This window comes from Vigna unguiculata, chromosome 8 (genome assembly GCF_004118075.2).
Source record: "Vigna unguiculata cultivar IT97K-499-35 chromosome 8, ASM411807v1, whole genome shotgun sequence".
Classification (NCBI taxonomy): domain Eukaryota; kingdom Viridiplantae; phylum Streptophyta; class Magnoliopsida; order Fabales; family Fabaceae; genus Vigna; species Vigna unguiculata.
This window is the reverse complement of record NC_040286.1, coordinates 35,138,444-35,152,901: the sequence shown is the minus strand read 5'-3', so window position 1 is coordinate 35,152,901 and position 14,458 is coordinate 35,138,444. Positions and strand designations below refer to the sequence as shown.

At 29.6% G+C, this 14,458-nt stretch overlaps 1 protein-coding gene and 1 long non-coding RNA gene across 2 annotated transcripts; both read left to right on the top strand.

The window, feature by feature from the left end:
- Positions 1-9,838: 9,838 nt before the first annotated feature.
- LOC114194104 lies at positions 9,839-10,802 on the top strand. The gene is made up of 3 exons (XR_003606342.1): positions 9,839-9,977; positions 10,558-10,697; positions 10,793-10,802. It is a non-coding gene; the product is annotated as an uncharacterized LOC114194104 (long non-coding RNA).
- Positions 10,803-10,805: 3 nt separating this feature from the next.
- Positions 10,806-12,575, top strand: LOC114195158. The gene is made up of 4 exons (XM_028085549.1): positions 10,806-10,974; positions 11,051-11,404; positions 11,664-11,774; positions 12,301-12,575. Exons 1-4 carry the CDS (start codon positions 10,818-10,820, stop codon positions 12,573-12,575), a joined length of 897 nt encoding a protein of 298 aa, XP_027941350.1. The 5' UTR covers positions 10,806-10,817.
- Positions 12,576-14,458: the final 1,883 nt, after the last annotated feature.

The following is a 14,458-nucleotide window of genomic DNA, read 5'->3' as shown; positions in this document are numbered from 1 at the left end:
GCATGGAAATCAAATACTAACCTGAATTGGAAAAGCATATAAATTAACAACACAATTTTACACAAGAATTCAATGTTTTACATCTAATCTCAACAAATAGAAATTGTTCTCCATGGTGAAGAACCTAGGGTTTTACAAAATTGAAGAATAGGGAAGAAATTGGAACCATAAAGTAGAAACAATCCCTTTCCCAAGGTTCTTGAATATTGCTCCATGGTAATTGCGCCTCCCATTCGCATCTTCGCCTTCAATTTCGTAGCCCATCATCCTCTCCAACCCAAAAGGGGTAAAACCTCCATGGACGAAGAAGGAAACCCAAGAAGGAGAAAGGAAGGCTTTCCAACACCTCTAATAGCCTCCAAGAGTCTCTCCCAAGCACCCTAGGTGTAACTATTCGTGAAAAATGAGGAATCCCTCTAATACTCTCGTAGAAACATGATTAAATAACCATATTCACGTAATGGGGTCGATATTCTCGCCCAGCGGCTTCACACTCGCCTAGTGAGGCCTAAAATCGACGTTCTCGGACATGTAACTCGCTGGGCGAGCTATGTTTTCACCCAGCGACTCAAATACTGTAGTTCTGATCTGTCATTTTCGCCCAGCGAGCTACTAGCTCGCCCAGCGAGTGACCCTGGCACCCAATGGTTGTTTTTTAGCCTTCCAAGGTTGGTCCAAGGCAGTATATACATATAGGTGAGTCCTTTCTCGATGTTTACAGTGCTGGACTTGATCTCGGTGCCCCTCGACATGGGTATTTGTGTGAAAGTCAATCTTTCATGTCCAATCATGCTTCCTTGAGTTTCAGCTTGTTTTCCTCCACCAGAATTGCTTCCTATTGTTTTATTTCACACACTCATAATAGAGATTAGAAGTAAAAAAGCATAAAACAACTAAAATACGAAACAATTAAAAACAACATAAACTAGAGGATTAAACAAGATAAAAGTTATGTAGGAGTTGATTTTATTCACAAAACTTAACATCAATAAAAGGTAAAACAACGTTATCACATTCTCCATGTTTTGGTATCGCTCGATGATATTTATTGTCGCCCGACGCATCTTAAAGGAGAATTTTTCACTGTTACATTTGGGCCCGATTCTAGTGCCCATCGGCGTGGATATTTGTCTAAAAATCATTCTTTTTTGTCCAATCATACTTTTTTGAGTTCTAACTTATTTTTTTCCACTAGAATTGCTTTTTATTGACTTATTTTACACACTCAAAATAGATATTAGAGTAAATATATAAATATAAAACAACTAAAATACAAAATAACATAGATTAAACAATATAAAAGCTATAGATTTGTGGATTTCTCCTATATATAGCTTATCATGTCTTATTTTAATATTCATTAATATATTTTGTTTTCAACGACTCTTCAAAATAGATCATTCTAGATATGTTGTGCTTGGAAGGACTACTCACATACAGGATAAATACACATATCTAAAAGTAAAACGACCAACACAATATTCATATATACAATTTCGACGAGTCAAACAACAAAAGGTTGCTAGATCATCCCAATTAGAAAGGGGGTTTCTCCTTACACCTCCAAAGAGTTCTACTGCACCTCCAAAAAAATTTAAATTTTCTATAATACCCCTCTGAACCTTTTGACTATTGAGCGGTAAAAGTTAAAGAAAAGATTTTCTCTGCCTCTCCTCTAAAATCACGGGTTCTTTAATATTTTGAAACCCGGAAAAATCTTTAACCGGCTTTCGAAACCCGGTGAACAATACCAAACGGATTTGAAATTATGAACCGGCATTTGAAGTCCGGTTAAGTGATTTAACAGAATTCGAAATCCTTTTTTTGTATACGGGCATTCAAAGCCCGGTTAAGCCTTTAACGAAATTCTAAATCAGCTTTTTTTAACTGATATTCGTAGTATAGTTCGTGATTTTAATTTTCTTATTTTTTTTATTTGATTTGTTTGTAAGATTTAATTTCAATTGTTTTATAATTTATGTATTAATTATTTAATTTTAGATTATTTATAAGTACATTACAAAAATTTTATTAATTTAATTTTTGTAGTTATTTTTACTGGAAATGGAAGTCCGGTTTAGTAAATTATTTTTTATTTAAATTTTATATTTATATACCGACATTTGAATTCCTCTAGTTTAATTTTTTTAATTTATTTCGCATATAAGATCTATTTTCAATTACATTAATATTATTAAGTTGTTGATTTGTTGTATTATATTTTATTAATATTTTTTCTTTTAGTTATGAAATTGAGTTTTTATTTATTTATTTTTATTATTTTTGTTTTAATTTGTTATTTTTTTATTCATTTTATTACTTTATTGTTGTATAAATTTTGTTATTTGCGATATTTTGTATTAATTATTTTTTACACTTTTTTAAAGTTTTATTTATTTGATGAATGAGTTTTTTATTTGTTTAATAAATTAAAAAATAAACTTTTAATCTTATTTGTTTTCTACAATTTTTTGTATTCATTTTATTTATTTTTTAATTTTATATGTAAAATAAATTAAAAAAATTAAACTAACAAAATTCGAATGCTATATAAATATAAAATTTAAATAAAAAATAATTTACTGAACCGTACTTCCATTATATAATTTTATTTAATGTAGTTATATATAATGTTAACAATCTAAAATTAAATAATTAATATATGAATATAAATAAATTAAAATTAAATCTTTAAAGTAAATAAATAAAAACATTAAAAGATAACAAATAATAAATAAATAAAATAATTTGAAAATAATTAAATAAAATTAATCTAGATATTATAAAGGCAAATATTTTAAATAAAAATTTATCATTATTAATTAAAAATTAATAAAGTAAAAATAACTACAAAAATTAAATTAATAATATTTTATTTAATGTACTTATATAAAATATAAATTATCTAAAATTAAATAATTAATACATAAATTATAAAACAATTGAAGTTAAATCTTATAAAAAATCAAATAAAAAAAGAAGAAAATTAAAATCACTGACTGTACTACGAATGTTGTTTTAAAAAAAATTGATTTAGAATTTCGTTAAAGGCTTAACCGGACTTCGAATGCCGATAGACAATTCAATAACCGGGCTTCGAATGCCGGTATACAAATTTTGAAAGTCGGTTAAGGATTTTACCAGGTTTCAAAAGTCGGTTAAGGATTTTACCAGGTTTCAAAAGTCGGTTAAGGATTTTACCGGATTTCAAAAAAGAACCCATGATTTCACAGCAAAAGAGAGAATCTTTTTTTAACTTTTATCGCTTAACAGTTAAAGGGTTCAAAGGGGTACTATAGAAAATTTAAATTCTTTTGAAGGTGCAGTAGAATTCTTTGGAGATGTAGGGAGAAGCTCCCTTAGAAAGACCTTATACCCACTCCTCATACGGAGGATATAAATTTTACTACTGAAATGGAAAAATAGAATTAATTCTATGATTTTTATTTATATTTTATATGTAAATACATTGTTTTTATAGTATTTTATTTTTATAAATCAAAAGTTAAATAAGAAAATTTATAAATTAGGTTAAATTAAGAAATTTTGATTATACAATATTTTATATATAAATATAATTTTATATAATTTATTTAGCTAATAACATATCTTCATCTTAACCTTCTTCCTCAAGTTGGTAAATGAGTGTTATACATACCAACTTGTTTAATAATCTCTAAAAAACTTGAGTTGTCAAAACAAAACTTTGGGGAAAATATCCATCCTTCACATATTTCGTACGATTATGTTGGACAGAGTCGTAAGTAGTGTCACATGCAATTTTAATATACAATACAAGCAGTGGCAGAATTAGGAGAAAAAATTCATGGGTGTCAAATTAAATTTGTTATATATAATTTTTTTAGTTAGATTTTTTTTTCATTTCTTCTACTTAAAATAAACACGCATAATAGTAGAATTTAAAAAAATATGATTATTATTCGTTATTATATCATGTTATTATATCATGATACTAACCATGAATATCATTTTAGATCAACCCTTTGTATCTTATCAATTTGATTTGATAGGTATTGTCAAATTTGAAGACGCTTTTTTCAGATCACGTTCTAATTAATTTTTAAATTCATTATATATAACTCTAGGAACTTTAGAGATTTGATTTTCATTATCTTGAATTCTGGGTTCTCATGAAAAGTTTAGTTAACATATATGCAGTTTTTTCATCTTTATCACAAACCTCCTTCTTTAAAAAAGAATCAATTTTTTTACTCTTTATCATAATTTTTCTAATATAAATTTATCACATCTCACCTATTTAGAAAAAAATAAAATTTATATTCAGAAGTCACAATTATCACAATGCAAGACATAACAAAACTTATACCACTCTAATTAAATAAGCAACAAGGTATAAATTTAAAACTTAAAAAAAAAAATTACCATAGGTAGCAGAAAACACAAAATCCATAAATTTCATAATTAAGGGTTATAATAATTTAGGAAAAAGTATAATTAGGATTCATACCAATTTCATAAAAGAATCCCTAAAATCATAATTAAGTTTATACTAATTTGAGATAAACTTAATTTGGAGAAACATCCTAAAAAGATTCATAAATTCAAGGTATATAAATCATAATAAGATACTAAACTTGATGTGTGAGAGATCATACGAGAATTACTTCATCTCAATCTATATGTTCCTTAATCTCTCTTTTTCAATCTATCTCTTTATATTTATTTCTCCTCACACACTTTCATGGTAATTTACACGGTGAAAAAATCCTATAGCCAAAAAAAATTCTAATCTCTTTTATAAATCAATGTCTCCATTAAATTTTTTATTTTGTCTTTTATTATAATTTTCATAATATAAATTTAATATAAATAATATATAAATATAATTAAAAAAAATATAAATATATATATATATATATAAAATAAATTCCAAAAAAAAATGGGGGAGCCATGGCTCCCCTGTGTCAATACATAAGTCCGCCACTGAATACAAGTGATGGGACGCATATGTACATATGTCCTTGGAGAACTAATCTAATCCACAAACTTTCACATGGTCCAAAGAACAACTCCTCTAAGTTCAGCTTCTCTAACTAGGTAAAACTTTTGCTTCTTGCTTTTTTCGTATGCCTCTTAAGAGTGTGATATATCGATAATCTATAATGAAGAACACTTCCATTAACATAAATCATCGCATTCTTGTAGTTAAAGTTCTTCTTGAATTATTAAGAAAATTATTGGAATTATGTATGAAAATAAATTTGTTAGTAAATTTGAATTACCGATGAAATATACCGACAAATTTTAATATTCCAATTATTTTCGTTTGTAAAATTCATTGATAAATTTGTTGGTAATACAAATTTCAATTTCATTTCATGTCACCTAAAGTCCAATGCGAAATGCTATCAAAATTTTGTAAAGTATAATTGTTCTTACCGAATTTGGATCGGTGGAAACATTAGTGCAAGTGGTAAGGTCTAGATGACTTGGACGTTCCTCATGCCCGGAATCCAACGCTCAAGTTAGTAAGAGAATAAGGATCTTGAAATGATTGGAATAAGAGTTTTAGACAAAACCTATGTATCTTTCTTTAAGGAGACTAGTCATATTTATAATGGGCCTTGGACTCATGTGATAATTATCAGATATGTCGGGTGGTTGATCTTTCCGAATATGTCGGGTGGTTGTGATCATGCATATGAGATTTAAGGAGTGTGTGAGTGCTCTCTCCAATAGAGGTGCCTTGTAATATTGGGCCTTGGGGGACCGCATCCTCTATTGGGCTGGGTAGGTACAACAATGAATGATAATTACAATTTATGTACTACTCAATTATAATAAAAGTGGAACTTCTTAATTATATTAGTCCAAGTTCATATTGTTGCATGGTTTTGCATCTTGCATAAAAAGTCTCCCAATTACTTGAAACATACAGTAGAAATGTAAATATATTTTAATAAACGCTTACTACATATTCCTTATGGTGTAGTGTTAAGACTTTGGCAAGTGTACCAAGTCGCGCAAGTAGTAACCGGTAAGACCGGGATATCGTTTCCCAAGAGACTCGTGTATACTAATTAATTGCGTAATTAGTGACTAATTTAAACTAATGAATAAATCCATATTTTGAGTTTCAACGTATGAAGTTAAACTTTGCATAAATAATTAAAATTGAACTTTGGAAGTTAAAGGCACTTAGTGAATGGAAAAGATTAGAAATGATATGACTTGATATTGCTGGGGGTTAGAATTCACCAACTATGCTCTCATGCAACTACAATTTAACATCCTCTTCATTAATATGCTAATGCCAACCCACAATATTACTCAAACCCTAATTCCTTAATGAATTGAGCCTAAATTTCCTTATTAAAAGTCAATTCCTTGAACTCTTAATAAGCAAATTTACTTTATGCACAAAGGTTTTAATGCAACCCATGGGTCAAGTCCCATTCCTAGGTACAAGCTCCATTGAGTTTTCTTATTTCAAATCTAGGTTTCAAAAGATATTTCCACACCCAATGAACCAAAAATCATGCAAGAGATGGCTAAATCAATGCAAGCTTTAAGTGAAGAAATAAGAAGACTAGCAATTAATGAAAGAGTCATATATATAATCAAAACATTTGCATTTACACAAGAGTTTCGTGGCTACATCTAACCCCAACAAAAGTGGGTTTAGCTCTCCATTGCCATGGAGAGCTCAAGCTTAAAAATGGAAGAAAAGGAAGAGAAAGAGATACAAGGAGGAAGATGGAGTTGTTCCCACGAGCCCTAGCACTCCTCCAAGCTCTCCAAATGTGTTCTTCGTGCCTCCAAAATGCCAAAGATCATTTTCCCCTCGCGAAAACAGAAGAAAAGGAGCCAACTTGCCACATCAGCGAACACTGGCGCCTGGCGGAAGGGTCTCACCGCCAGGCGGTATCGAGCAAACAGGGGGCAAAACTGGCAGCTACCGCCCGGCGGTGTCCAGTTACCGCCAGGCGGTTCGTAACAGGGGCGCCTGGCTGGCGCTTGGTTGGCGCTTGGTTGGCGCTTGACTGGCGGTCTGTTCCGCCTGGCGCTTGCTTCGTGTCTCCAGGCGCTTCCTGTTGACATTTTTCTTCTTCTCCTTGCTATTCCGGGTCACTCATTAATCTGGATTTTTGGACAAAGCTTCCCATCTACAAAAAGGACACAAAAAATGGGGATTAGTGGTATATTTAGATAAATGTAACCCAAAATGTATTTATTTACAAAAGTAAGGTAAAATTGAGGATTAAGTAGGTTAAAAGCTTTGGAAGAGATGATTTTGCTAATGAAATATAGCTTGGATAATGGTAAAAATTAACATTATCATGTAGTATGATTGTTGGTACAGATAATGAAGATGTGTTTATTTTGATCAGAATGGAGAATGTTGGGCTGATGAAAATAACATGTCTTGAAAAGTCTCACATCGCCTAGGACAACCAAACAACCAAGGAAGTAGATGTTAGCGACTATATAATGAGCTCTAAGTCTATGATGTTCCTTGCCCCAAGTCAAAGACACTTCAAGTTTGTATTTGACCATTCTTATTTCTTATACTCTTATAATAAGAGCGTTGTCTATGTGCTCCTTGTGTTTATTTTATTTCTCTATTAATAAAGTGATTCTCGGAAGATTTTCCCAACGGTTTGTGTATGATAGATGGTGTATCATAGACTAAAAAAATGTTTTAATAGATTAAATTATATAATTATCATTTTACTCTTAAACATAAATATTATATAAATTTAAATGTAATTATTATTTAGGAAAATGATTCTCTTCTCCATTAATATTTTTCAGTTCTTCATTAATGAAATCCCTAAACCTACAGACAAATCAGCATACCACCACGCCCAAACAACTCCAAATATAACCTCCACTACCAACAACAAGAACCTCACCAACACACCATCAACATACATGTACAATAAATATGCAACACGACCTCAACATCTTTCCTCACCATGAACCAGCCACCAAAACACCACAACCACCGAATCCCTACCACAATCCATCCGAAAACAGGGCATTTCGGTAAAAATATCATGTATGAACAATATTAACTCTTGAATCATCTCATCATATATATATATATAGAAGATCCCTTCTCCCCTCTATCCCGCAAATCACCGTCTTCAGACACTTGCAAATCGTTTGAAACAAACATGCAACCTATTTGCAATTCTGTCTGCGTAAATAGTAAGTACCTATAAACAAACAGAGCGTAAGTGAGTGATGAAGTTAAGAAAGGTGATGTTGGAAGTGGTTTTGAGACGGTGAAAAACTCTGGTGGAGATTGTGAAAAAGGAGAGGCTTAGGAAATAAGTTGTTTGGCTGGTTTCCTTCGTGAACACAAAAAACATACAGAAAAATCGTGTTATAAAGTGGTTAAAATTTTTTAGCAAAAATTAGTTTAGACTCTTTTATAAATATTACTATTTAATTATAGGTCGAACTCACTTCATATATTTTTCTTAGGATCTTGTGCTTTAAAAATCGATTAAGAATAATTAATATATATTAAATTTCACAGAAATTTAAAACTAATTGTAATAATAAATAAAATCCCATTTAATAAATATTAATACAGTTTTATTTTATTTAATGTTTAACTATAGAAGTTAAAAAGCCGTAAAATAATTATATTTTAATGTTGTTAAAAGTCAAAATATAATTAAACATAACAAAATTTAAATTAATATACAAATCAACAAAAAGTAGTGTTAAATATTTAAAATTTATAAAATATATAAAATTAAAATATTAATTTGAGACTTGATTATTTTTTTTTTTCTAACTTGATAACATTTTGAAACATCTGTGTTAACTTCATAAAATCCCATGTATTGAAAAAAAACAAATAATATTTTAATATCTAAAATTGTTAATTATAAATACATAAATTTAGTAATATAAAAAAATTAATTACCTAAACTTTAATATAAAATCTTACAAATTTTAAAGTATTTATTATATACGAGAATTGTTTAAAAATTTCAAAAAAAAATTTATTTTATATAATCTATTATGTATATTTATATTTTTTAATTAATAAATTTAACTATTCCAATCTTCAAAATAAAAATAATAAAATTAATAAACTTAACTGTTCTAATTGCAAGCAAATTTATTTTTAAACTAAGGTTCCATGACCCTGTAAATATTTAACTTTGACATGTGCTGTTTGCTTGGAATTTTGGAGAGCATTGATGGTTCCACTCCACCTAAACATGGAGCTCATGAAGTTTTGTTGTGGTATTTATGAGGAGCAGTTAATGTGTATCTCTTTCTCACATCCATAACCATAATAATATGTACTATTTACTATTTTTTTCAGCCTAATTGAACCAATCAATGAATGTCTGGGTGAGTTTAGTACTCAGCACTTGTTCACATCCAAACACGTTTTAAACATTGGGTGAGTTGAGTACACCACCCACCCAGTCAAAAAAAAAATATAACTTTATCATTTTAGAATTTATAAAATCATAAATTTTATAATAATTTACGATAATAATTTAAATAAGATAACGTAGTAAAATAAAATAAAAAACACATAATAAATTAAAAATAATAAAAAATATAATTCAACCAAATTTCATTGTACTTGTCACATTATTATTCAATATTTAATGTAATTTCACTCTCCTTAACTTTTCCTCCGTACTTTCCTTTCCAATAAATGACATCAACCAACAGTCTGACAAGATTAACACACGTCCTTTGGTATAAGAAAAATAAAAAATAAATTATGTATTAAGACACTATTCAATTATCACTATTTCATAAATTATAAATTTTGTTGTCCAAGCCTTTTGTTTTATTTGTCTGTTAAATTTTGTGCAACAATAAAAAGGCAAGCAAAGCGAAAGTTGAAGCAATGTGGAAAGTTTTCTGAACAAAGAGCTCTCTCTTGCATTTGCAACAATAGAAAGAGTGTTCATTCTCCAACAACACACTTCTCTCAATCTTCTGCTCAGGTAACCTTTCCATCAATTTCATTTTATCTTTCTATATTTTTTTATATATTTTAGCTTCTACCATGTCACAAACAAACCTTCCAAATAATTTTGTCTAGATACATTTATTATTCATGAAAAATACTAAATTATGATGTCCTCCCAATAAATACAATTTTATTCATGAAAGTTATTGGAGAAAGTAGACAAAATTTAAAACATTAATCATGTTTATTAACTCAAATATGTTTTATTTTTCTCCTAGATTTCAAATTATAAAATATGAAAATAAGTTGGTTTTTATATTTTTCTTATCTCTTTTTTAACCTGTTGGCATATTTAATTTGTTTTAGTCCAAGTAAATATGATTTTTATTTTTTTTAAATATTATTATCTAAATTAAAATGGATAATTCTTAAGTATAGACATTAAGATGTACAATTTTTTAACTGAAAGAGTATACACACTAAATTTCATAGAAAATATTATATCACACAATTTTTAAAATAATCTAAAACATGTAATAACTAAGAATGGTATATGCCTTAACAATATTTTTTACGAAAAAAATTATATAAATATATTAAATATTCTCTGACAGCAAGTTTCAGCAACAGAAAAGAAATAGAAGAGTGGTACAAAAGTTGAGAATAGAACTGCAACAATGTAATAGAATTAGAAGAGGTTTCATTCTCCATCAACACACATCTATCTTCTTACAAGGATCACCATTCGCCACAGGTAAACTTCAATCACTTTCATTTCTATCTTCTTTATTTTATTTTATGTAAATAAAATAGATACCAGATTCTTAGGAACCATAAATCTATTGTCAGTTTCAGGTTTCATTTTGGTGAGAAAATGATGAATCCTGATGTGGAAGTTTCAGATGAATCCTACATTCAGATTATTACAGTATCACGAGATTATCTGAGTCATAACCAAACTCTTCCCTCTGATTATCTGAGTCATAACCAAACTCTTCCCTCTGTTGCTACGTCACAAGCTGTCTCACAAGGTTTTAATACAATAATATGGCTTGATAGATTTGAGTCGTAAAATAGTGACTAAAATGAAGTTTGAAAGGATTGCAGATTATATGGAAGTACTGTACCGGCTTGCACTCGTAGGTGAGTGGCATGAAATGAAACTCATTGTTGAAAATGATCCTGCTAGTGTTCGCGTTCCACTGACTTCAGATGGCGACACAGTTCTTCATCTAGCAGTAAGGTCAGAGAACGTTAAAATGGTGGAAGAGTTGGTTAATGTTATGGCGATAGAAGACATGCTAAAACCAAACTCAGACGGGTGGCTTCCCGTTCACCTTGCTGCTATACCTGTCCGTTACACAAGAATGAAATATCTATACTCGCAACATCTGCTTGACAAAATGGCTTTCCATCACATTGGATTTCTCTTTTTTATTGCCCTTGAATACAACTTGTTTGGTAATAGCATGTTTGTCTTCTCACAATTTTAGAACTCTAACCCTGGTTCCACTTCATTGCAAAATTAGATACAAGACTCAAAAATACTATTTCATTTGACATCAGAGTAATAACATTTATCAAAATAAATGAGCATGATGTTAATAACCATGAAATGCATCGTCTTTACCCTCATTTTGTAATTACTATTATTTCAAGCAACTTTGTATTACCTTGCCTTCCTAGTCCATCATTGCTATTTAATTTGTGCATTTCACAGACTTGGCCATGAAATTATTTAAAATGTATACACCTCAATTGACCATGGCAAGAGATGGAAAGCAGCTAACAGCATTGCATCGGCTGGCGCGAATGCCTTCAGAAATTCTACGTATGTTTCATTTCCATTTATGCATCTATATTTGTATATAAAAAAAATAAGAATTACTCGTTAATTGTCTTGCCAATATTCAGTGTTATAATAGTAATAGATTAATAGAGGAAAGGAACAAGAAGGAAAAAGAGGATACAGCCGGGAATGAGAGAAAGAAGAAACAAAGAGAAGAGAGCATGAAGTATAAGATAATCATATTTTAATCCAACACTTTAATCGTCCTTTAATTATTTAGTGTTATTTTTTTAGAAATGTAATATGATGATTTAAAAATATTAGACTAATAAATTAAAAGTAAATAAAAAAAGTAAGTAAAATATCATTGTGAAAGGATATATAAAAAGGAAAAGAATAAAACAACGTTAGATGCATAAATTAAGTTATTATAGCAACTGAGCAAATTTAGGAGTAATATATATAAAACTTTTTAGAGGGAATTAAAACAAAAAAATATGTGCTTAATATAAGATCAACTTTTTTTTCTCTTCTCGTGTTATAATTATGATTTCTTTGACCAATCTAGAGAGGGAATTACTAGACCACAATGATAACAGTGGACTATCAAAAGTAACGGGCATGCAATTGCTGAGAGAGATATGGACGGAAGTTGAACATTTGGAATTACGAAAAATAATATCGTTGACTACTGATCCCACACCAATATTGCTTGATGCACTGGAATCAGGAAATGATGATCAAGTAATTCGGCTTTTCTTGAGGATACCTCAAACAGTCATCTACTCAATTGACTCTAACAACGGAACCTATTCCACTTGCTTCTTCACTATCGACGTTTAAACATCTTTGATGAGTATAAAAATATTAGTGTGATAAAGTATTTAATGCTAGGGTTGGATGACGAGGGTAACAACGTTCTACACGAGGCTGCGCACCTACCACCTCAATTCCAACTAAACTCTGGTTAAATGCAGTCATTCAAATGAAAACAGAGCACGCATGGTTCAAGGTCAATTCATTCATTTCCCTATTTTTATTCGATCATTCTGTTATTTATAGATCCATGCACCCACATGTCTTTATATATATGAAATGATATTTGACAAAATTTATTTGGTAAACTTTGATAAATAATCATCTTGATAAAAAAATTATAAAATTTTACTATTTATTTTGTAACTTCCTAAAAAAAATACAAAATTATTTATTTATTAATTTTGTCAATTTTATCAATAAAATATTTGTTAAAAAATCCTTTTTATTGTATATATATATATACAAAATATATTAACATATACTTTTGATTTGATTACAAGTAGAAAGTAGAGAAAGCGTTCCTTTGAAATACGGAGCGAAAAAACAAGAATGGAAAGACTCCAATTGAGGTATTTTATGATGAGCATAAGCCGTTATCGAAAGAGATCAAAGAATCCGCCAAAGGAATAGCAGAATCTGGGATGCTTGTGGCAACGCTTGTTGCCACCGTAGCATTTGCAGCTGCTCTCACCGTTCCAGGTGACAAGAAGAATCCCTGGTTCATTGTCTTCATCGTCACAAATGCAGTGGCCTATTCACTTCTTCTGCCTCCATACTCTCTTTCTTGTCAAATTTCACTTCTTCAAGATTTGCAGAAACTGAATTTGTTATATCACTGCATCCCAGCTTGACTTTTGGACCTGCATTCCTATTTGCCTCAGTTGCTGCTATGGTTGTGGCTTTCATTGCAGCCTCCTTTCTCATATTTGATCACACAACAAGTTGGGTTCGTTTGTGGTGACTCCAATGGGGGTTTTCCCATTGCTTGTGTTTCTTCTCTTTCAATCTAGATTCTGCGATGATTTATTTGGTCTAGATACTATCGTCCCAAACTTCGGTAACCTGTTTCTTACAACATCATTAAGTGTTTTTCCTATTTTATGTGTCTTAATTACTCCATCATTTCTGTCTATCATTTGTTTGTTTGTGAAACATAGAAGTTGTGTTTGAAATTGAGATTAATAAAAAGGTTATTTAGGCATAATTGGAAGAATTTACGTAAATAAATAAATCTTTAACAAATTATGAATTTTCGGATAATTCGTATTGAAAATTACAAATCTACTCATTTATTTATATTAGTAATTTTTAAAAATCTACTCATTTTCATAAATTCTCCAAAACTAAGCATTCTATAAATAAACTAACTAACTGTTACATTCAGGAAAGGAGTGTGAAGAAATCCGTAATAAATAAATTAAAAAAAAATAGAATTTATGGATAATTTGTCTTGAGAAACATAAATCTACTCATTTATTTATGCCCGTAATTTTAAAAAATCTACTTATTTTCATAAATCTCCACAAATCTGCACCATTCTTATAGATAAGCCTACTTGTTTATCAATAACCTTACCCCTCTCATGTTCCAATCTATATAATACCTAGTTCTATACAAGAAATGGTTATTTTTATATGGACAATAGTAGGTTAACACACCTATGATAATAAATTATTATTTTTGTATGGACAATAATAGATCGTATTAGTGAAAAATGACAATGCACCGGTCGCACGTAACAGATAATAAATATTGATCTCTTCAAATAAATTGTGCAACATATGAAATTCTTGCAATTCACAACTCAAATAGATAAGGGATTACAAAAACATTAAAAAATTCTTTTTGGTATTTTATCAAACACCCCACTACTGGAAAATGGACAAATAGTGACTAATATCAGTGAC